Raw genomic sequence first — 25,144 nt, forward strand, 5'->3', positions numbered from 1 at the left:
TAAAGTCAGAATTCCGTGTTATAGTCACAATTGCGAGATATAAACTCGAAATTGCAAGATATAAACACAATTCTGAGAAAAAAGTCACAATTGTGAAATATAAACTCACAATTCTGAGGTAAACAGTCAGAATTGCATGATATAAACTTGCAATTGAGAGAAAAAGTCAGAATATGAATTTTTTTCTCAGAACTGCATGATATAAATTCACAATTAAGAGAAAAAAGTCAGAATTGTGAGCAATTACCCTCTATTTTTTATTCAGTGGTGGAAACAGGCTTCCATAACTGACTGTATCCTTACTGAATAAAAATTATAATTTCTTTTAGGAAAGAAAAAAATCCAACTGACATTTTTTTGAATGGTATATTTAATACAGTATTTCTCTTCAATCTTCTAATAGCAATGAATAGATCACCTTGATTTTTTTTTCCTTCCATGTCTCCATGCTGTCTGCATATATAGCTTACATTTTTTGAAACTGAAAATTTTACTTCAGTTAGTTAATTAATTAACCCTTTCTAAATAAGCAGAGAAAGCAGTCTACCTTGCTGGACTTTTTGCTGGTGGCAGATCCAGGTCTTGTGTTGCTGTTGAGCTGAGATGAACTTGAGCTGACCAAATCATCTTCATCATCCTCTTCATCAAAGTTCATGCTACTGGAGATTCCTTTGAACAAGAAAAAATATTGAGGCGCTAATCAAACAGTGTGCCGATAGCAGAACATGAGGAGAGAACAGCAGCAGGCATAAAGCAAACATGGAGGCATTATGCAGTGCAAATAACACTGCAAATAACTGCACTCTGATGCCAAAAGAGCATATGACATGAAATTCAGTAGACGCAACAAACTGAATACATTTGGATTAAAAAAAAACTTCACTCTTAGTCTGTTCAACAAATTAGCAGAAAAAGGGATGCACAGGACAAAAATGATTGTCCACGGTCCAGATCGGCTCATAGCGGCTCTAATAAGTCATGCAGACATTAAAGACATGATCTAATCCAAATATGTCACAGAAGGAGGAGAGAGAGGCAGACACCGAATCTAAATGATATAGCATGCAAGTAGATCTCAAAGTGTTAGTCGCCAGATGATGGTATTATGAAAACACGGTGTTCTTTTGCGTGTTAGGCGATCGGTAATACTGAAGAGCAATCTGCAAATCTGCATGGCTTAATCGTCATGATCGTAGGGGTCTCTCCATCTGTCTCTCTCTCCACTCTTGTTTGCGTTACTCCGAGGACTATCGCTGGTGTACCTTTCTTCAGCATGGTGACCCGTAGGTCCTGTTTGCCCTGTGACTGTGTGCTGCCCACTGCCTCACCCTGGCCCTCTGCCTCGCTCTCCTGGGCAGGTGAGTGGCCCACTGTCAGGATCTGAATCTGGTTGCCCAGCTCCTGACCCTCATCCTGGAAGGCAGCGGGCCCATCAATTCCTGTGGTACCACCACAACACAGTAACACTGTTAACTCCACTACGTCAACCGTCCCGTATCCACTTTGGTGTCACAAAATAATGGCGTTCATGGAAATATGGAGACAGACATTCAAATCTTAATGAGTGAATGAATCCTTCTGCAATACTTCAGTGACGTAACGCCTACATTTTTTGTCCAACTGTGCTTTTGCAGTTAAAAATTGGTTTAAATGTGTATAAAAAGATGCGGAAAGGTACGAAGTACCTCTCCTATGTATGTACTCACTTTAATTAAATAAATAAATAAATAAATAAATAAATAATCTGTTATTCAAAGTGTCAAAATATCATGTGGTGCAACCGTCCGACCATAACTTGTTTTGGAAACATCTTTGAAATTATCCTAAATTTATTCCGATTAATTTTCTGCAGTATTTGGCATGATTTCCAAAGTGTTTTGTGATCCTGTATAAAATTGCAAAGCATTTGTATTTATATTTCCATCATAATATTACAATCAAACTTTGTCTGATGATGTCCATTTTATGAAATATCATGTGGTGTGACCATCAAGGAACTACCATTTTGGGTCTTTTATTTTAACACCCATTCAAAGATAGGGCATTACATCATATACCAATTTGCCAAGGACCCATGGAAGCATCAAGCTGATTTGTAACTGTTTCAAATTTGGAAAAATATAACCTTTTTAACGGCTGGTATGTAGTTACCACATTTGGATATCATGTGGTATGACCTCAAAAAAAACACCAAAAAAACAATGAATATTAAGTTATTTCTACAAGTATTTTTATTTTTATTTTTGTACATTTCATAGTGACTTTGTGGGAAGCTAGCTTGTTTTGTTCAGGTGGCCAGTTTTGTGCTTGTATATTTTGACTGAATTTGAAATATCATGTGGTGCGACCAATAAAAGCAATAACTGTATTAAATTAAAAATAACATTTCTAATTTCTGTGTTTGAAATATAGATCGCTGCTACAGTATGCTTAAGTGAATAGTACTTTTAGAACATTTTTAGCATTTTTTTTTACAGTTTACAGGAAAAATAAGTCTACAAACTGCATTTAAGAAGGCAACTCTGAAATTATAGAACAAAAAATATGAGAACATTATTTATAAAACTCAAAAGAAATGCAAATACTTTGTTTCTGAATACTTTAATTACTGAGAATATCTAAAAAAATGTTAAGCATGTTAAGGAAATTAATTAATTTTAATATAAATCATGGTCGCACCATATGACGTTTTTTAGGGCTACAGTGAATTCATCTAGATGAAAAATACTAAAATCACTTAATTTAAAATTGTAATATAATTGAATGTGTACACAACATTCTTAATGTTTGAACAATTACAATAGATATTATTATTTTTTGTATTTTAAAATTGGTCTGTTGAAAATCCTTATAAGTCAATGACCCATTAGTGTCTATAATTAATAGTCCTTTGTGACACAAACAGTAGCGGTCAAAAGTCAGAAATAATTTAGATTTTTTAAATGTTCTGATTGCTCTCCAAGGCTGCAATTATTTGATCAAAAATACAGTAAAAACAGTAATACTGTTTAAATATTTTCAAAATATTATTTATTCCTGAGATATTACTTCAGTCTTTAGTGTCACATGATCCTTTAAAAATCATTGAAATATGCTGATTTGTTGCTCAGTTCTTAATAATGGTTCTTATTACCAATGTTGAAAAGCTTTTGCAGCTTAATATTTCTGTGAAAATGGTAATACATTTGTTTTCCAAGATTTCTGAAGAATAGAAAAGTCTTAAGAAGAGCATTAATTCGAAATATAAATATTTTGCAACATTATAAATGTCTTTACTGTCACTTTTGATCTATTTAATGAGTCGCTGCTGAATAAATATTAGATGGATTTCTGAAGCATGATGTAACACTAAAAACTGGAGAAAAGGCTGCTGAATCTTCATATATATTATAATGTATTCAAATAGTAAACAGTTTTTTAAATTGTTATAATATTACTTTTACTGTATTTTGAAGACAGCCTTCTTTTAAAAACATTTTAAAAATCTTAATTATTTCAAACATTTGGCTGGTAGTGTATGCAATATATAACGTTCCCAATGAACTTTGCATGTGCTGATGCTTTTAAGTGCCCTTGGGGTTTCAAGAATTTGCTAATGACTATTTATAGATGCTCTTATGTCAGCCTGGGTTTTGTATTTCATCCAATTAGTCACTATCAGTGAAAGAACATTGTCCCAGTCAAGGACTGCTACATGCAACCGTCCAGATTATAGCTACCATCCATCTGTGCATCCAACCAGGCCAAATCAAGTCATTATAGCTACCGAGACCCTTCGTTCACCATCCAGGGATTCATCTGCTGAACAATGTCAGAGAATTAGCTCTGACTAGATGGCAGAGAGGCATTAGTGCTTGTGATTGCGCAATAATCACTACTGCTTTTAGCCTATGATTGTCAGTAAAGTTAAAGTGACCTGTGATGGGGCTTCCTTAACAAGGTAAGTAATCATCAGAGAAAAGGCCAGAGAGACAGAGAATATTGATCAGTCAAGAATAGTCTCCATAAAACGAACAAGACGTTTGCATCAGCATATTCTTTCAAAGCTTTTTTCAGTTGTCGCAGTCTCAGAAGACGAATAGCAGCACCGTAATAGAGGAGCAACAGGTGAAGAAATAGCCGTGTTCAGACATCCAGCAAAAAAATCTTTAGGCATGTCTGATACAAATCCCTTTAGATTTTTTGCAGTCTTTTTTCTTCTTCTTCCAAACCACATCCAAGCTCGTTTCCAGACAAATGTTATGTTTGTAGAATAAAATTTGTAAAACGAAAGAAAGCAGCCATCAAACCTAGTTTGGTTAAGTCAAAACTACCAAAAATATGTATTTTTAGAGGAATTGCTTAATGTAGGTTCACTTCTCATGTTATAGAGTGCTGCATGAATGAGTCCCTAAATCCGGAAATAAAATTTTTGCACCAGTTCCATCGTCCTGAAGTCAATACATTTTTTGAGTGGGTATTAAGTTGCCTGGTTAAAGGGTTAGTTCACCCAAAAATTAAAATTAGCTCATTATTTACTCACCCTCAAAGCATCCTAGGTGTGTATGACTTCTTTCTTTCAGTTGTATGCATTCAGAGTTACATTAAAATAGTTCTGGCTCCTCCCAACTTTACAATGCAATAGGTAGGCGTTTCTCTTTAACAGTCCAAAACAAATCCAATAAAGCACATCCATCCAAAATTGAAAAGTGCCTCACACGGCTCCGGGGGGTGAATAAATGCCTCCTGTAGCTAATCAATGTGTTTTTGTAAGAAAAATATCCATATGTAAAAAGTAATAATCACTTTAATCTTGCTTGTGCTAACAGTTGTACACAGAAGCCACTCCGGGCAGATGACGTAGGACGTTTGTTTACAGGAGCAAAGAAAGCAAAGTTTCCTTACTTTAGCAAAGGAAAACTAGTCTCTCCTCTTGGCTTATATCGAAATCTTCCGACATTTTTCTTTACAAATCCTTGTTTTGTACTTTTCTAATTCATGACCGTTGTTGTGTTTTGCTCTTTCCACTGCGTGTCCGTATTTATCACTTCAGAGCTGCGTATGCGCGACCCCGACGTCCTACCTCTATCGCCCAGAATGGCTTCTGTGTACAACTGTTAGTGCAAGCTACAGAAAAGTGATTATTACGTTTTAATTATGGATATTTTTCTTACAAAAACGCATCAATTCACTACAGGAGGCCTTTATTCACCCCCCAGAGCTATATTTATTATGGATGGTTGCACTTTTTTGGATTGTTTTGAACTGTTAAAGAGAAACACCCACCTATTGCCATTATAAAGCTTGGAGGAGCCAGAACAACTTTTAATTATGGCATTCATCTGAAAGAAGGAAGTCATATACACCTAGGATGCCTTGAGGGTGAATAAATAATGGGCTAATTTTCATTTTTGGTTGAATTAACCCTTTAACACAAGCTCAAGATATTTGTACATTTAATTCAATATAGCACTGCTTGGGATTTCAAAAAAAAAAAGATTTTACTTGTCTTGAAAAAGGTAGTTGCTAACAAGTGGCAAAATAAGACTACAGAATTCACCCAAAAATGAAAATTACCCCATGATTTAAACACCCTCAAACCATTCTAGGTTTATATGACTTTCTTCTTTCAGACGGATACAATAGGAATTATATTAAAAAATGTCCTGGCTCCGGGGGGTTAATAAAGGCCTTTTCAAACGAAGCGATGCATTTGTGTTAAAAAATATCTATATTTAAAACTTTATAAAGCCTAGCCTCTAGCTTCCTCTAACTGTTGTAAGCATGTTTACTAGAGAGCGACGTTCCAGCGGATGACGTACACTCTTAAAAAGAGTGGTGCCATAGAAGAACCATTTTTGGCTCCCCAAAGAATCTTTCAGTGAACAGTTTCTAAAAGAACCATTTTGAAGAACATTTTAAAAATCTAAAACAACCTTTTGACTATAAAGAACCTTCTCTGCATTTGAAAGGTTCTTCATAGAACCACTGATGCCATTAAAGAACCTTTATTTTTAAGAGTGTAGAACGTAGACATAGCGTAACCTCCGGTGAGAAGTGACGAATGCGGAAGCGCAGAGAAAAGAGCAAAACAAAACACCAATCACAAATTAGAAGTACAAAATTGGTATTTGTAAAAAAAAATGTCAAAGGATTTCGATATAAACCAAAAGGAGGCTGGTTCTCGCAAGACTAGCATATTCTCACTGCAGATTACACTACACCTACGTCCTACCTCATCTGCTGGAACTCCACTCTCTCATTAACATGCGTACAACAGTTAAAGGAGTAGTTCACTTTCAGAACAAACATTTACAGATTATGTACTTACCCCCTTGTCATGCAAGATGTTCATGTCTTTCTTTCTTCAGTTGTAAGGAAATTAAGTTTTTTGAGTAAAACATTTCAGGATTTCTCTCCATATAATGGACTTCTATGGTGCCCCCGAGCTTGAACTTCCAAAATGCAAAATTGGATGACAAGGGGGTGAGTACATTATCTGTAAATTTTTGTTCTGAAAGTGAACTACTCTTTTATAGAAGCTAGAGATTGCATTTTTTAAATATGGATATTTTCTTACACAAATGCATTGATTCACTTGTTAATCCCCTAGAGCCGTGTAGAGTATTTTTATGATGGATTTATGTACTTTATTTTGCTTGCTTAGAAAATCGACTTACTAGTTGGCTTTTACAGCCCCTTGCTATACTTAAGGGTCTTGCAAGCTATTCTAATTTGAACCTGTAGATCTTAAGTAAATATTAGCTGGTGATGCTGAAAGTCACTATGAGTCTGATGAACAAAATGTGTAAGAACTATAAACTTCTGTTGGTCACAGCTTATTTTAGGCAACATACAAAACGTAATGGAAAATCCTATTGGCTTTTTGTCAGTGGCTAATTTGAGATTTCTTGGTTGGTCTACAAAAATGCGTCATTGCTGCAGCACTATATTAAACTCAACTTTAGTGCCTTATGGAATTGTAAGCTAGTTTATATCCAAGTCAGCAATTCAACTATAAGTTATACCTTCAGTAAATGAAAAGCAAAAACTAAATGTTTTCGCCCCCAGGAAATCCAAATGCTCTCTTGTGTGAGTCATAAGGGTGCTGACGTTGAGGTAAAAGCATCACTACTGCCACCGTTTGATGGATTGAGCCCATGCGTCTATTTGTTTATTTCATGAATGTTTGTGTCTCGTATTGATGAAGGCTGCAGTAGGTCAGGCAGACAGCAGCTGCTCCTATAAGCAGCATTAGAAGGGATTTTGTTATTCCTTGAGAAAAGATTGGCAGCAGAACAACGCTTTGGTTCCTCTCCAGGGGCGCGTTCATTAACGCCATGTGCCACGCTGTCACTGACGGAGAAACCGGTGAAAATCCTTAACACGCTCTCACAGGGAGATGGATTTAGATGAGGGGAAATGGAATACAAAAACACAGTACAGAAAACACGAAGACATAAGAAGATTGTATATAGCTGTGGTAGTTTAAGCAAACACCACATGAGAGATTAAAATTACAGTAGCTGCTGTTTGACTCAAATGATGTGGCTTTTATTGGTTTACTTTTTCCAATTTAGAAAGCAAATTAACTTTATGTTCTAAATAGGTATGACTTTCTCTCTTCTGCTGAACACAAAAGAAAATATTGGACCCCATTGACTTTCACTGCATGAACAAAAAAAAATCTACATTTATTTTTTGTGTTTTACAGAAGAAAGAGTTTTGGATGAGATGAGCGAGTAAATGCTGACAATTTAAACTTTTGGGTGAACTATCCCTTTAAGGCAATGTCATACTGCATTATAACAATTAAGAAGCAATGCTAAAATAATAAAAAAATAATAAAAATGCTAACTGACATTGTTGTCTTGCATGGTAAGACACATATCCCAGTTTTTAAATCAATGTGAAAACCATAAAAAAATGCACTATTGCTTAAATGTTTTAAAAGAAATGTCTTATGCTCAAGGCTGCATTTATTTGATCAAAAATAAAGTAAATAGTGAAAAAAAAAAGGCTTTCTATTTTAATGTATTTCAAAATTAAACTTATTTCTGTGAAGCCAATGCTTAATTTTCTTTCTTCAGTGTCACATGATCCTTCAGAAATTATTTTAATATATTGATTTTGTGCACAGGAAACATTTCTTATTATCATAAATCATGAAATCAATCTTAATATTAATAATGTTGCTTAAGATTTTTGTGGAAATCATGTTTCATGATTTTTTCAGGATTGTTTGATGAGCAGAAAGTTCAAAAGAAAAGTCTTTACTATCACTTTTGATCAAATGAATGTCCTTGCCAAAAAAAATAAATAAATTCAATAAAAAAAAAACTTTTGAACAGTAGTGTACATTTAAACAAAAAAATCTTTCTTCATGCTGTTGTGACTGATGTGAACATCCTCTTCTGTACAGCGCAGGTAACGTTGATCATGACACAAACTGAATCACTGGATGACACAAATGTCCTTTAAACACACAGATACACACACGCACACACAGATTTTCGTGCACATGCTGGGCCTGATAGTTAACAGGCTGCTCAGCTGACCTTTGTGCTTGCCCTTTTTCTCCTTCTTGGCGCTGCCAGTCTGAGGAGTGGAGGTAGGCGGCTTGGTTTTTTTAGCCGAGCGAGGGGCCTGAACCTCTGCTACGGCTTTAACTTCTTCCTGTTCCGCTTCTTGTACTATACGAGGAGGTGCGGGATGAGCCAGCAGGAGCAGAGAAGATAGTGTGAGAGAATACAAAACAAAAAGAGGAAAATAAAGGGGTTAAAATGAATGAGGAAAAGAAAGAGTTAGCAAAGACACAAAGCAGACACAAGGCTTACGTTTTCAGCGTACACACAAAAGACAGCTACAAGCACAAAACAAAAGTAAAATCCCACTGCTCCCATACACCCCTGGATGCAATTTTAATTGAAGGGGATTTGGTGGTTGTCAGAACAACTGTGAAATCAAAGCTTTGAGGCAGAACTCATTCTTTCTCACAGTCTGCTTCTTTTAACTGTCCTTCAAGGCCATGAACTGCTGTGCTTTTCTTTAAGCAACAGATCTGGGAGGATTCATCTGAGTGTATGCACTCTTGAAAGTGCATATCACTGTCAGTTTGAAGCTTGTCGATAGCTATAGTACATCACTGACACTGAAAGGCATAAAGAGACAGCCTGTCAGGATGAGAGAAAGGTGATCAATGGTTTAGTTATGGAAAGAAACCACAGAGACATTGACTTGCTATTTTTGAAAAGAGAGAGGGACGCAGAATTAAACAATAAGGTTACTTTTTGTTACTCTTGCTTTGAGACACTGAAGGCGTCAATTCACAGGTGAGCAAAGGCTGCTCTGTTCAGGCTCTGTGTCTGATCCAAATTCTGTGTGAATACACAATGCTACAATGACACTTTTAAACGTTGTTGTTGTCATTTCTGAGTATATGATGAATCACTTATATAGCTTAATATAATGTAAATTATGTCTCATACTAAAATATGTTGTAGAAAACCCATGAAAGATTTATGTTATTTTAAAATATCCACATTGTTTTATACATATTTTGGGCTTTGGGGAGTGCCATTATTTTGTTGACGTGAAATGGTTGCACTTGTTGACCTACTGCCACTACCTGTTGCTATTTTTACCGTAACACAACTAAAATACACAACTCAGAAAATAAAATACTGATACGATGCCACAATGTGCGGCTTTTGGTTGTAATTTTCAGTCGAAGGGCAACAAGAGAAGCGATGCAAGTCTTCACTGCTTTTTCTAGCGATAAAAAGAGGAGAAAAGAATGGGAAGAATCCTGTAGACTATAAAAACTTTCCAAACACCTGCGTCTTTGTTCTTTCCACTTTAGCCCTCATGCCTTTAAGGCTTTTAGTTGACCACATCTACTGAAAGAGCTTACAAACGGCAGAGACAAGACACGCTAGATGCCATCCTAGCAGGACGTAAACATGTCGACACTTGTCATGACGCCGCAGCCGTTGAAGGAGTTTCTCAGCGCAGATTTAACTCATAATACGGAGCCATTTAGACTCCTTGTGAGGAAAAATGGATAAAAACAGTGTTAATTTTAGTCTTAGTCATAGTCTTTTGACTAAAATGCCACATAGTTTTAGTCATATATTATGATAATGTTTTAGTTTTAGTCTAGTTTTAGTTGACTAAATATTGTAAGATTTTCTACTGTAGATTTAGTTGGCTAAAATCTAATGGGTTTAGTGTAATGCATTTATTAAGCATTTCTCTAAAATTTCCAAACTTTCAAAGGTTTGATATTAAAGTTTTATCATGATAGACACAGATTTACCTGCTGTGACACGCAAAATGTCTTTATATTAAAATGAAATGAAACCACTTCTCATAAAGAAACGAGAACATGGTCTTCTTTTCAATGAAATACCAATGGTTATATAGGCTAATTATGCATTCTTTATAACAACTTGTTTACCACAAACTTCATTCTTTCAAGCAGACATATTTATTTATATAAATACATTTAGATTAGTCTTTATTAAAGCTACTAAAGTGATTCAGTCAAGAGCAATGAGTGATTTTCTGTCTCTTTTGTTGCTTGATTAACATAAATGCCACAGACAATAGCAACTAAATTAGGCTGCTGTCCCTTTAAAACTGAATGCACGGATACAATGTACTGATACATGTCTGATATTTCCCCAACTGTTTACGTTCATCTAAGATGTAACCGAGTGTGTTTACAAGAATGCTCATTAAAATGGACAATTTAACATCATTTTGTGTTTATTTCTTCATTTATGCGATGCAAAGGTGTACTTGTGCGAATTGAGTTCTCTTTTGCGTTGTCAAATTTATCCATATGTCTGCTCTTCTCTTACTCCCAGATATTGACATTTTAGAACGTTATTGAGACGTGCAGCAAATGTATGCTAGTTTATGTCCCACCAAACAGATCAATAGGCTCTGAAAATTAGATGTCAAATGTACGCATCTAACCTCCTAACCACGCACCAGATTCATTCTGAATAATCCCTTTCCAAATCTTCCCTCCCTAACATTTTCATCTCGTTTTGATTTGTTGACAAAAGTGTCAATAGATTGTTGTCATAGTTTTTGTCATTCAAAACAATTTATTTAATTTATTTCATTCTCCTTTCGTTGGTGAAAAAAAAATGTCGCTGACGAAAATTATGATGAAAACTATTTGTCCACGAAATTAACACTGGATGAAAAATCAGTAGCTGAGGTCATCATATTAGTATTTTATTTTCCAAATTATGTATTCTGAGCGGTGTTGCAGTAAAATAGCAACAGGTAGTGCCAGTAGCTCACCAAGTGCAACCATTTGACATCAAAATAATGGAAACCCCCATAGTTCAAAACATGTATAAAACAATGTGGGTTTTTTAAAATAAAGCAAATCTTTTATAGGTTTTCAACTATATTTCAGTAAGAGACATCATTTACATTAAATTAAGGAAAGGAAAGGAAAGGAGGTGACGTGAGGCCAAGTATGGTGACCCATACTAGGAATTTGTGCCCTGCATTTAACCCATCCAAGTGAACACACACACACACACACACACACACACACACACACACACACACACACACACACACACACACACACACAGTAGTGAACACACACCCGGAGCAGTGGGCAGCCATTGCTGCGGCGCCTGGGGAGCAGTTGGGGGTTCGGTGGTATTGAGGGTGGAGAGAGTGCTGGTAATTCACTCCCCCCACCTACAATCCCTGCCGGACCTGAGACTTGAACCCGCAACCTTTGGGTTACAAGTCTGACTCTCACGGCTGCCCCCGTGGCCTAATTAATCCGCACAAGTCCTAATATCCAGGGGTTCCAGAATTAAACCCACAATTAAACACACAATCATGTCAAGAAATCTTAATGCAAACACTGATAGAAGGTTCCAAAATAATAGCCAAAAGTATGAGAAAGTTTATCAATAATACTGAATGATTATTATATCATTAAATTATAAATTATACTACATCATTATATTGTTTTTGCATTTCCCATGCACTGTCTCTCATCCACACAAATGACCAAACCTGATAATTACACAAAGGCCTGTTAATTAGCTTTCCTGGAACCGGATATGACAAATTTCAATTATTTCAATTCTCATGTTGTGCAATAACATTGCTTCTGCAATTCCAATGTTTGTGTTAATGCATTTAATGTATGCCCTTTTGTGCAGCAAAATATTGTGTGCAAATGCACCTTATGAGGTATATACGCCACTTCATATCGTCCAACAGGGCTGACAAACACAATTGTACAAAGAAGGAAATAAAATGCAAGGCATAATCAACTACAGTTACAATTTACTAAAGCTCATGCTGAATGAGCGCCAAAGGTGCTCTCTCTTTGATGAGACAGCACAACGCTGAGGGAAACAAGGTAAATTATTCATGATACTGTATACCTCTAGTATCAACAGACATTCCTCTTCTTTCATAACAGGACACAAGCCTGTGAGGAATATAACAGTCCCACAGCGCAGGTGTCAAATAATCAGCATCGACTTAATGAATTTACAGAAACACTTTTGATGGAATCTTTTAATGTCCCTCAGCTTGTAAAGAAACTAAGGAAAAACCCCTACTGATTCTTTTCTCGACGGAGGTCATAGGATCGGTCACTCTTGCAGGAATGTGACCCAAAACTTCTGACACTTCATCAAAGGCACTGGCATATCATAATAAGAATTCAAAGACTTGTTAACTAAAACTAAAAATAAAAGGTAATTCAATGAATTAATTAACACTACAAAAGTATTTTAGAAATAATACTAAAATAAGACTGGTGCAAAGGGCTTTAAACTAACAAGATATTATATGTATATCTACTGTATAACACACATAAATGTTATTCTTCCAGAGCAGGCTATTTCAATAAGTACAGCTCAGCCATAATGCCAAATTGCCCAACAATAATGCTTGCTCACAAGTCAGCCAAAATGAAGAAAAGGCTTCTCATAGCTCAGAGGAAAGGCCCCTGACATGAGCAAATGTTTTAATATAGATGATTGAGGTCTGCATTGACATTGTAGGAAGGGTTTATCTAACACTGAGCAGTCTGGGATAGAGATCAATAGAGTAACTCAAGCCAGTACCGCTGGCAGTGCGAAGAATGGCAGCATTGTTTGCAGAACAATCAGCAAACAAGCATTTCCATTTTCAATCACCAGCTGTTGTGAGCCTCTCTGTTTGAGCAGCTTTGGTCGATATTGGCATGTCAGCGTAATGACAGTTTGGAATAACGCCTCATGCCCTCGAGAATGAACGTGACCCTTGAGTCTCTGTGGCATTATGGTTATTTGAAATATTAGGAGAGTGGGTTTTTTTGTGGCTTTGAACTGTATTTTGTACCGTGGTAGATGGTGCTGCTGTTGCCACTGAGGTAGCTCTCCACAAGGGGAGCCTGTTCCTCCGACTGCCGCGTCCTGCGCACTCGAGACCGCCCGTCCAGATTAGACTGTACCATCAGGGGTTCCTGACGTTTCTTTTTCTGCTTCTGTTCCAGTAGAGCTCGCTACAAACATTAACAGACATACACAGTGTTAAGTGTGCAATCAGTGTGCAGCCAAACATTACAGTATAGTTTTTACAATACTTGTGCTATATGGTACAATATACATAATGTTTGATAACTGCTGTAGAATAACAAGTTTATCACGTAAATAAATGCACAGTGTAACAGAAAGCCAATCAATGACTACATAACTTCATCAGATTTTTTTTAACATAAATATATGAAATGTGGGCACAAAATGAAGTTCTCTGAAAGAACTGACTGTAGTTTATAGAGTTCTGCGGTTAATTTCTATCTTACTCGTCAAGAAAAAGCATCCCCAAGGCATAACAAAAAGTTTCCCAAAATTACTGCAGTATTACAGCAAGGATTTTTATTACTGAACGATCTTCATTGAACACGGCACTGGTTCTGTACTTCTGCCACAATCTTATTCAATATATTTTCATCTTCTGAAGAGTTTACTGTCAGAAAAATAGAGCTGGAGATGAGAACAAGATGCACTGCATGTTTAACCGCAGGGAAGCATTTTTCAGTTGTAATCTTTCTATATAAATAATGCAAATATTTAAGTATCAAAAACCCAACCATTTCACAGAAGGATAGTGCTGTGCAAATCTGCTCCGTTTTTTTTTTTTTTACTCTTTTACTCTTCAGGTAAGTCTCAAAAAAAAAAAATCTCCATTATATTAATTCATCTGAATATCCAGAACATACAAAATAAAGATGGGTTCACTGTAAACAGTTGTCAAAAGTTTACATAAACCTTGCAGAATCTGCAAAATGTTAATTATCTTATCAAAATGAGAGGGATCATACAAAATGCATGTTATTTTTTAGTTAGTATTGACCTAAATAATATATTTCAAATAAAAGATGTTCACATATAGTCCACATGAGAAAATAATAGTTGAATTTATAAAACTGACCCTGTTCAAAAGTTTACACACACTTGATTCTTAATACTGTGTTGTTACCTGAATGATCCACAGCTGTGTTTTTTGTGTAGTGATAGTTGTTCACTTGCTTATCCTGAACAGTTAAAATGCCTGCTGTAATTCAGAAAAAATCCTTCAGGTCCCACAAATTATGTAGTTTTTCAGCATTTTTGTGTATTTGAACCCTTTCCAACAATGACTTTATGATTTTGACATTCACACTGAGGACAAGTGAGGGACTCATATGCAACTATTACAACAGATTCAAATGCTCACTGATGCTTTAGAAAAAAAAAACATGCATTTAAGAGCTGGAGGTGAAAACTTTTTGAACAGGGTCATTTAAAAAAAAAAATCAGCTATTATTTTCTCTTGTGGACTATATATAAATGTCTTTTTATGTGAAATATTTTATTCAGGTCAGTACTAAATAAAAAATAATAATTGACTTCAACTGTGTAGATGAAATAAAAACTACGCACACACGACCGTTCAAAAGTTTGGGGTCAGTATATTTGTTTTTTTTTTATACTTTTCAGCAAGGACACATTAAAAACAGTTCTAATGTGACAAGATTTTATTTCTTAATGTGACAGAGATTTTTATTTCAAATAAATCCTGCTCTTTTGAACTCTTTCAAATTTTCTACTCAACAATGAATCATGAAAAAAACCCAATAAATATATAGAAAATATTAGTTTTTTTTGGTAAGAAGAAATGTTTTTGAGCACTACATCAGCATATCAGAATGATTTCTGAAGGATCATGTGACACTAAAGACTGGAGTAATGGATGCAGAAAATTTTAATTTACCATCACAGGAATAAATTACATTTTACATATTAAAATATAGTGTTCAACATTTGAAGTGGATCAAAACCTTTCATCAAAGTTGTCCTAAAACTAAAACAATACCCGTTCTTGTCTGTGGACAACTTTGCTGAACTTTTTTCTTTCACTTCAAATGTTGACTACTGTATATTTAAATAGAAAACCGTTGTATTAAACTGTTATAATATTTTACAATATTACAGTTTAACTGTATTTCATGATTAAACAAATGCAACCTTGGTGAACATTTCTTTCAAAAACATTGGCAAATATAAGCAACTAAAAAATTGAGCTTTCTTAACTGCTCAACTGGAGTTTTTGAAGAGATTCATTCAATAATTTTCCCTTGAGAAATCTCTAATGACGTCTAACTGACCTCAAGTAGTCTGACAAGTCACTCTTAGACATTTGCTCTAATGAAGACATTCCGTTCCTCACAAAGTAATAAAATAATTATAAGAAGTGGTTCCCTCTCCATCAATGAATGTGATTCATCCATGAAAATGAGAAATAGAATTTGAATAAAATCAGAAGAAGAAAAGCAACACCTTCAAACCTGGGATCTTTTGAGCTTCAACAACAGTGGAACGAAGCCACATAAAGGACCACTTGGAGCGCACAGACTGTGTCGCTTCTTCATAAAACTTTCAGCGTCCTAGAGCTAAAACCAGCCACTACAACACGCTTACCCTTCACACACGACTGCATGTTCAACCCAGCATGGGTTTCCCTGCACAGCATTCTTCACTTTCGCAGCAACCTGGCGTTGAGTACAGCCATAGCCAAGAGTTCTGGGGAGGTCCCTGCACTGGAGTCTATTAAACATTAAAGGAATCCTTGAGCGTATATTGGGCTTGAGACCGGGTCTGTCCAGTCAGGCAGAAAAACACCCTCCCCTGTGCTAGCGTGTGCGTGTGCAAATAGAAAATCCTTAAATGAGAAAAAGAACCTATTACCTTGGATTATGCAAGCAGAAACACACCATTAGCAGCTAAAAAATCCATATATTAAGCCTTTCTTTAATTTTCATTAGGGCTAACAATAGGGCTGACGATACGGAAAATTCTTTTTTTTTCCAAGTCTTCATTTGCCTTTTTTATTAAATATTGCAATAAATATCGTATTTTGGACTTCATATCGTGATATTATTGTATCGTAAGATTAATTGTTGCATCCCTTAATTGTTACATCCCCTTAAAAAAACTGTTTTGCAAGCATGCCATTCTAGCTTGTTTTTCAATCTCTCATCTTTCAGGTCTTTCATTGTGAGTTATGTTTTTCACACGATTCATACCCAAGGAATCCGCATCCTAAGTCCAAATCCATGCCGGCTGAGCTGCCGAGCAAGCTTGTTACATCTGGGAATAAAACATGGAGCTGTAATCATAACAAAAGCGATTACAAGTGCTTTCTGTTATACAGCATCTAGTGTTCATTTTTGTTGGAAACTGCAGTGACCTTAACCTCTAATATGCACAGCAACAGAAAGATTGTTGAGAAAAATTATATGTACTGTACTTGAAATATATCAAAATTCAAAACAGAATCAAGTCTAATCAAGAATCGGAGAAAAAAAAAAAAAAAAAAACATTGGTGAAATTTGTGAATACTCTGCCCTATTTTTAATAATATTATAAGATAGCATTAAAACAAAAGGGTTAAAATTCTTTGAGTTGACACACTGTGATTTGATTTGGCTGAAAAATTTGTCATCCTTACACACAGATAATGAATTCATGTATTTTTTAATAATGCTTCATGTTCCTACAAGATCACATCTCCCTCAGGGGTTTCTATACAAAGCTCGTTCTATTGGCGGTACCTTGTTGCTTGGGGAAACATGCCTTTGTGCAGCGTGCACAGATCTCCATATTAATGTTCTAATAAAAAATTGTTTATCTGCGAACACACTGCCTAAACACGTTCGCCGTTTGTGCTCTCCTGTGTTCTCGGAGCTGCTGCTAAACAGCGCTGCCAAATAAGCCATAACATTTTCAGTATCACTCAAACAGATCGTTTGGAAGATGTGCTCACGCAGCACCTTAAAATTCATTGAAACACAGTGGTCAAAGACTCCTGAGGCAATAGAGAGCACAAAGAGGCAGGCTGAGGTGATGCTCAACAATTTCAGGCTTGGCTCCTTCAAGGTTATTATGCAAAGCAGACAGGCAATAAACATGGTAATTTGGTCTCATGGTCTTGTGAAGAGTGTGGGAGGTTCATTAAAGAGCAGCCGAGCGCTGAAGGCTAAACCTATTGGCTTGATTCGAAATTGAGCAAATTATACTCTTCTCCCTATCCAGCTGCAAGAACCGCTGGTGTTTACAGCCCAGCGGCAGACAAACTTGAGCAGATCTCCTCCAAACTTCCTAACCGCAGAGGAGAGGAACATGGAGGCTTGCGATGCTATAATGTTTGCAGCTCATTAAAATCCTATCTCCCATCTATATTCCACCTCTAGACATTTTGGACAGCTGAAGAGAGGAAGGACTTTGACAGACTAAAAATTCAGAGCAGTCACTTTTCTCTGAAAAAAAAGGCTTCAAGGCTGACGCGGATGCTCTTTCTGTCTCCTCTAACACCCTAATTCTGTCCCTGCTCTGTAGTTCTGATACTTTGAGAATGCGTCACTGAATCTTTTTAAATCTGTATGAATAACCCTGATACCCTTAACTGATAGTTGCAAGTATTTCACTGGATGTCACAAGTATTTCAAGATTAATTTCTAATCATGTTAAATATTAAAGTACATCTCATGATAATCATGTTAAATTATGAAATTGAATTTCAGGAATTTTTAGCTACTGTAGCTAAAAATGACTTTAGAGGACATCCGTATCAATATCAATGTGCAATAAATGCTGTCCCAAAGAAGAACTGTTTTAAACACTCAAAATAAAAGTAAATGTTTATTGAGCAGCAAATCAGAATATTAGAATGTTTTCTGAAGACTGCAATAATGGCTGCTGAAAATTCAGCTTTTCCATCACAGAAACAAATGGCATGTTAAAATATATTAAAATAAAAAAGTTATTTTAAATTGTACAAATGTTTCACATTATTACTGTACTTTTGATATACACTACTGTTCAAATGTTTTTTTTAAAGAAGTCTCTTATGCTCACCAAGACTGCATTTTTTATTAAAAATGTGATAGAGAACAGTAATATTGTGAAATATTATTACAATATAAAGTAACTGTTTTCTATTTTAATATACTTTTAATATACTAATTTTATTTATTCTTGTGATGCAAAGCTGAATTTTCTGCATCATTACTCCAGTCATCAGTGTCACATCAAAAATCATTCTAATATGCTGATTTAAAATCAATGTTAGAAACAGTTGTGCTGCCTAATATTTTTTTGGAACCTGTAATTGTTACAGTCCTGTCTCGTTTTCCCCATCTTTTGTTTAAGAACTCTTAAATTCTGTTTCCATTGTTTCTGTGTAGGATTCCTGTGTTTTAGTTCCTGTCTTCCCCCATTCTCTGTGCTTTTTGGTTTGCTCCCTCATTTGTTTCTATAGCTTATTAGGTCAACCATAATTATTAGTCTAGTTACCCTGTGTATTTAAACATATGTGTTTCAGTCTTTGTTGGCTGGTCATTGTTTTACTTTATGTAAACTGTTGCTTGGTCTTTGCCTTGTCTGGATTCCTTTGCCATATTTTTGCCTTGTTTGGATTCTTTTATTATTTTGGTTAAATTGTGCTCCAGTTAGATCCTCACATCTTCCTTGCCTCAAGCATGACAGAACGACCAGCCTGATGAAAAAATGAATCTATCAGCAGTATGGGACCCTGTAAGTGCTCTGTGCTCCATTTTTCAGAATGGCCGCAGCATAGAGGATTACGTCAAGAAGTTCCTCACTGTTTCCCACCTTGTGTCTGGAGGTGAGGTTATGCTAATGGACAGTTTCTGGAGGAGTCTAGATGAGGACCACAGTCAAATGGTGCCAGGGGGAGACCCAAGCTGGACCTTAGCACTGTACATAGACCTTGTTCTGCAGTTTTGTGGATCCTCACTCACTGTGGGAGAGCTGGAAGATGAACATGTCAAGACCACCACTACAGTGCCTCTACAAAAGATGGCCGCTCAGGTGTGACTGCCACAACCAAACCTTCATGTCAGGATTTGCTCACGTCATGTCTGCCAAGCCAAAGCCTGCTCCTGTCATGTCTCCTACACCAGAACTTGCTCACGTCATGCCTGCCAAGCCAAAGTCTGCTTATGTCAAGCTAAAGCCTGCTCACAACATGCCTGCCAAGCCTGAACCGGCTCACGTCATGTCTACCAAGCCAGAGCCTGGTAACGTCATGTTTGCTACACCAAGGCCTGCTCGCGTCACGCCTGCCAAACCAGGGCCTGTTCACATCATGCCGGCCACTCAAGATCCTCGTCGCAGGAAAGCTGCCATGCCTGAGTTCCCAGCCAAGATGGCCACCATGCCTGAACCATGGCCATCAAGTTAGAGTCTTGTCATGTCATGGCTGTCACTCCAGAGTCTCGACCCGTCATGGCTGCCATGTCTGAGCCTATTGCCAAAATAGAGCTTGAGCCAAGACAGAAAAGACTAATGGCCAATATTATGGATCCACCAATGGCGCCAGTGCAAGCAGCTAGCATCGCCTTCAAACCTTGTCTAGCCCGGTGGTCCTCCCTCCAACAGCGGTACTGCCCATGATGGCCATTGCCATCTTGTATGTATGGGCTGGACATTGCCCTCCAGACCATGAATCCATTCCAGAGCCAGCTCAAGTCCATGAAACCACCCCAGAGCTGGTTCCAGTCCATGAATCTGCTCCAGAGCCTGCTCCAGTCCATGAATCCACTCCAGAGCCTGCTTCAGTCCATGAAACCACCCCAGAGCTGGTTCCAGTCCATGAATCTGCTCCAGAGCCTGCTCCAGTCCATGAATCCACTCCAGAGCCTGCTTCAGTCCATGAAACCACCCCAGAGCTGGTTCCAGTCCATGAATCTGCTCCAGAGCCTGCTCCAGTCCATGAATCCACTCCAGAGCCTGCTTCAGTCCATGAAACCACCCCAGAGCTGGTTCCAGTCCATGAATCTGCTCCAGAGCCAGCTCAAGTCCATGAAACCACCCCAGAGCTGGTTCCAGTCCATGAATCTGCTCCAGAGCCAGCTCAAGTCCATGAAACCACCCCAGAGCTGGTTCCAGTCTGTAAATCTGCTCAAGAGCCTGCTACAGTCCATGAATCTACTTCAGAGTCTGCTCAAGTCCATCTTGGTTGTCTCCACCATCAGCTTTTACTTTACGTAAACTGTTGGGTGGTCTGGATTCCATTGGCATGTTTTTGCCTTGTTTGGATTCTTTTATTTTTGTTAATAAATTGTGCTGTATTTAGATCCTCACCTCTTCCTTGCCTCAAGTGTGACAGTGATACCTTTTTCAGTCTTTAATGAATGAAATAAAAAAGAACAGCATTTATTATTAGTTTTATCAATTTAACACATCCTTTCTGAATAAAAAATATTAATTTCTTAGACAGAAAAAACATTTACTGGCCCCAAAATTGTGAACAGTAGTGTATATTGTTATACACAGTCGTGTATATTCAGCCTTGATGGGCATAAAAACTTAAAAAAACATTAAAAAGCTTACTGATCCCTAACTTTTGAATGGCAGTGTAAATAAAAAAGACATGTATTTTAAAAACATTAAAACATCTTACCAACCCCAAACATTTTAAATGATAGTCTATGTGGTAAGCAATTGAGCATTAAAAAAAAAAAAAGTTAAACAAGAAAATTATAACTTTGGTTGGAAAATCAATAAACTGATGTGAAACACAAATAAAGAAGGTAAAATAGTGGAAGATGCTGCAGCTAAATATGTTTGCTAACTAGTCTATACAAAGCAGCTGAATAACAATTAAGATTAATAAAAAATAATTAGAAGTATTGCTGCAGCATTCGCCTTGTTGCTAGATGGACTATTTTTCTTATTGTAAGATTCAAGCTGGTCTACAACAAAGATATTAAAATACTTTCAACTTCAATGACAATTTTATGTCAAAGTATTTATTTATTTATTGTTACAAACATATCTATTTCGAATAAATGCTGTTCTTTTAAATTTTATTCCTTAGAGAATCCTGAAAAAGTATCACAGGTTCAGAAAACTAAAGGATCATGTGACATTAAAGACTGAAGTAATGATGCTGAAAATTCAGCTCTGTAGCACAGGGATACATTATATTTTAAAATATAATAAAATAGAAAACCATTATTTTAAATTGCAAATAATATTTAATAATAACAATTTAAATTTTTTGTATTCAACCTTGATGAGCATAAAAACATTAAAAATCTTACTGATCCCAAACATTTGAATGGCAGTCTAAATCAAAAAAGAGATGTATTTCAAAATCATTAAAACATCTTACTGACCCCAAACATTTTAAGACACACTGAGGCACAAATAAAAAAGATAAAATAGTGGAAGATGCTGCAGCTAAATATGTTAGCTAACTAGTCTATACAAAGTAGCTGAATAATAATTACGATCATTAATAAAACTAATTTGTAGTATTGTTGCAGTGTTCATCTTTTTGCTAGATTGACACTTCATGCTGTAATGGACTATTTTTTGTATTCTTAGATTCAAGCCAGTCTTCAACAAAGATATTAAAATACTTTCAACTTTTATGTCAAAGTATTTATTTATTTGTTAAATAGCTGTATAGAAGAAAAAGAATGAGCTGAAAATGTACAAACAGCCAGTCATTATTTCAAAGTAAATCCCAGGGTTTTTTTTTGGCTCTGGCATTGGCTCTGGTCAGGGTTTAATTAACAACTCTCTGTACATTTTGCCTCATGTCACATTTTGTATAAAACATTTCTAAAGAAATTTAAAGAAAATGATATGCCATGTGGCAAAGAATAACTAACTCACAGATTAACTGACATAGACTGTCCAAAAACACTTTGAAAACCCATCTGTTCTTAGAGTCTAGAGTGCTAAATACCAAAGGATTATCAGCATATCCAATGCAAACCCACAAGGCTAATGAAGACCACAGAGGAACAAGTCTGGCTAACTAAAAGAATCAATCTTGGCATAAATTTTCAAAGCTATCTGGGGTCTATTGAAATAACAGCGCATAACTTAAGGCAAAGGGACTGCTGGCATATGGAATCTTATCAAAGGCATTTTCTTTTAACTGTCTTGAGAATATGTTTCCGTGACGTGAATGGCTTCTCTCTCATTGTTCTTTTTCTGCTTGTTTTTTATTTTATTTTGTTCGTTCTTTTTGATTTATCTCATTTCCTTTGAGCAGAGCCTGTACACAGTGCTGAAAAGAAACCAAAGGAAGACTCACCTGTCTGTCCAGCTTCTGTTGTCGTAGGTTTGTGCCCTCATCATCCAAGGTGCTGCAGGAGGACAAAAACAAGATTAATGGGGAAACCACACAAAACAAAGATGTGCCACAGCGAGAGTAGCACCAACAGAGATACCATTCAAACAAGCAAACTTACTAGAGGTCCTTTTGTGTATACAAAGACAGTCCAGTGTCAAAAGAAGCACACAGTAAAAGTAAAATACAACATCAATGATTTAACCAAAGGTGGCCTTTACAGATGCAATTCATTACGGTTTACTGTTTATGTTACTGTTTAAAAACAGGATATGACTTAAGTATTCAGGCCGGTTTCACAGACAGGGCTAAGATTAAGCCAGGATTAGCCCATAGTTCAATTAGGACATTTAAGTAATTTTTTTAAACGTGCTTAGAAAAAAATATTACTGGTGTGCATCTTAAGACAAAACAAAGGCACTAACATATTTTTAGATCAGTCAGTGCAAGTTTCTTTTAGTTGAAACAGCTCGGATTTACATTTTAGTCTAGGATTAGGCTTAAGCCTTGTTTGTGAAACCGGGGGTCAGTGTTTAACATATCTTAGCTTATCATACAAAATAAATGAAAGCAGTCATTCTGTATATACAAGCCATTAAACCTAAAATATGGGAAGCACAGTTATAAATGGCACATATGAACATGGAGACAGACAGCACTGCTGTGTTGATCATGTGTATGACTCATTGTGCTCTTTCTGGTCCTGTGAGGAGGGAGGTCTTTGGTGAGGCCGTTGTGCTCTGCCTGTCCCTCCTCTCATTCTCTTTAATCAGCTATGACACATTCACTCCAGACCTCCTTATGCATTTCTGCTGCCTGTTATTGCTCAGGCGAAAGCAGTGTTAATTAAATGGCAATAGAGGGCTTCCTCTGTGGCTGTGCTGGGGCATGCGGAGAGAAGTGGTGTGACAGATCAAGGGTGGTGTGGGAAAGAATTTGTGCTCTGTAATCTGAAAAGCACAACCAGGGTGTTGGTTTTAACATTTAATATGAACATTTGATATTTAACATTCAGAGTACTGGGATGCTCAGTTAACGAATTTGGATATTTTTGCTATCCGTGTTGATTTGGCACCCCTCTGGATGTCATTAGGCAATAAAGAAATAATTTTCTGCGGTTTAGGTTCAGAACACCACAGGCATTTACTCATTTCCTTGATGACATTATTAAACACAAATAAACATGCTAATCAGACACTCTCATTTTCATAAATATTTAGACAGACAGATAAAATGACACAGAACAGTAGATAGGCAGATTGACACAACAATAAAAGACAAAACAGATGGATTTTTTCATTTAGTACTGCCCTTCAGAGTCTACAGAAGATACTTAGGTCCTACATGTTTCCCAGAAGACAAAATCAGTTACAATTCCCCCAATCTTCTCATTAAAATTTTTTTTAGGTGTAACTTTACCTGCTGAAGTAGGCAGAAGTACCGACCTAGGCAGAAGACCTAGGCAGAAGTATCGACCTACTTTTACAAAGCGAACATGCAAAGATGAAGTCAAACACCCTTTTTTTAAATAAAAAAAACATAAATAGCTGTTTCCATCAACCTGTTTTTATGCGCATTTTGAAGTATTGCATCAGAAACGAGTGATGGAAATGCCAAAATTGTGTTCACTTCCAGAACAAAAATTTACAGATAACTTACTCACCCCTTTGTCATTATTTTGTGCCCACGAGTTTGAACTTCCAAAATGCAGCTTAAATGCAGCTTCAAAGGGCTCTAAATGATCCCATTCGACGAAGAAGGGGTTTACCTAGCAAAATGATCAGTTATTTTCTAAACAATTTATACACTTTTTAAGGAGGAAAAGGAAAGGAGGTGACGTGAGGACAAGTATGGTGACCCATACTAGGAATTTGTGCTCTGCATTTAACCCATCCAAGTGCACACACACCTGGAGCAGTGGGCAGCAATTGCTGCGGCGCCCGGGGAGCAGTTGGGGGTTTGGTGCCTTGCTCAAGGGACTCACCTCAGTCGTGGTATTGAGGGTGGAGAGAGTAATGGTAATTCACTCCCCCCACCTACAATCCCTGCCGGACCTGAGACTCGTACCCGCAACCTTTGGGTTACAAGTCCGACTCTCTAACCATTAGGCCACGACTGCCCCCCTCAAATGCCCATCTTGTCTAGTTCTGCTGTGCACTCCGGTTCAAGACAGTTAGGGTATGTCAAAAAACTCCCATCTCATTTTCTCCTCCAACTTCAAAATCATCTTACATTGCTTTTTTGTGAAGGGCGTTTGAACTTCTTTGCATGTTCACTTTGTAAACACTGGGTTGGTACTTCTGCAGCAATGACGATTTTGAAGTTGGAGGAGAAAACGAGATAGTTTTTCGACATACCCTAACTGTATTGAACCAGAGTGCACAGAGTACATATGTGCATTGCAGAGCTACACAAGATGAGCATTTGAGGTTAAAAAGTGTATAAATTGTAATTTTTTTTAAAATAACAG

General features: G+C 36.7%; 1 protein-coding gene across 3 annotated transcripts in view; it reads right to left on the reverse strand.

Moving 5' to 3' along the window:
- The window catches only part of tub (TUB bipartite transcription factor), a 103,301-nt gene that overhangs the window by 12,757 nt on the left and 65,400 nt on the right, over positions 1-25,144 (reverse strand). For 2 of the 3 annotated variants that reach the window (XM_073837145.1, XM_073837146.1), the window contains exons 2-6: positions 22,639-22,690; positions 13,363-13,525; positions 8,538-8,672; positions 1,263-1,439; positions 548-669 (exon numbers count right to left, since the gene is read on the reverse strand). In XM_073837145.1, the coding sequence (XP_073693246.1) occupies positions 548-669; positions 1,263-1,439; positions 8,538-8,672; positions 13,363-13,525; positions 22,639-22,690 (649 nt within the window). The remainder of the gene's footprint in view (positions 1-547; positions 670-1,262; positions 1,440-8,537; positions 8,673-13,362; positions 13,526-22,638; positions 22,691-25,144) is intronic. The other variant, XM_073837147.1, reaches the window with a different exon arrangement.

This window comes from Garra rufa, chromosome 3 (genome assembly GCF_049309525.1).
Source record: "Garra rufa chromosome 3, GarRuf1.0, whole genome shotgun sequence".
In the NCBI taxonomy this organism is placed as follows: domain Eukaryota; kingdom Metazoa; phylum Chordata; class Actinopteri; order Cypriniformes; family Cyprinidae; genus Garra; species Garra rufa.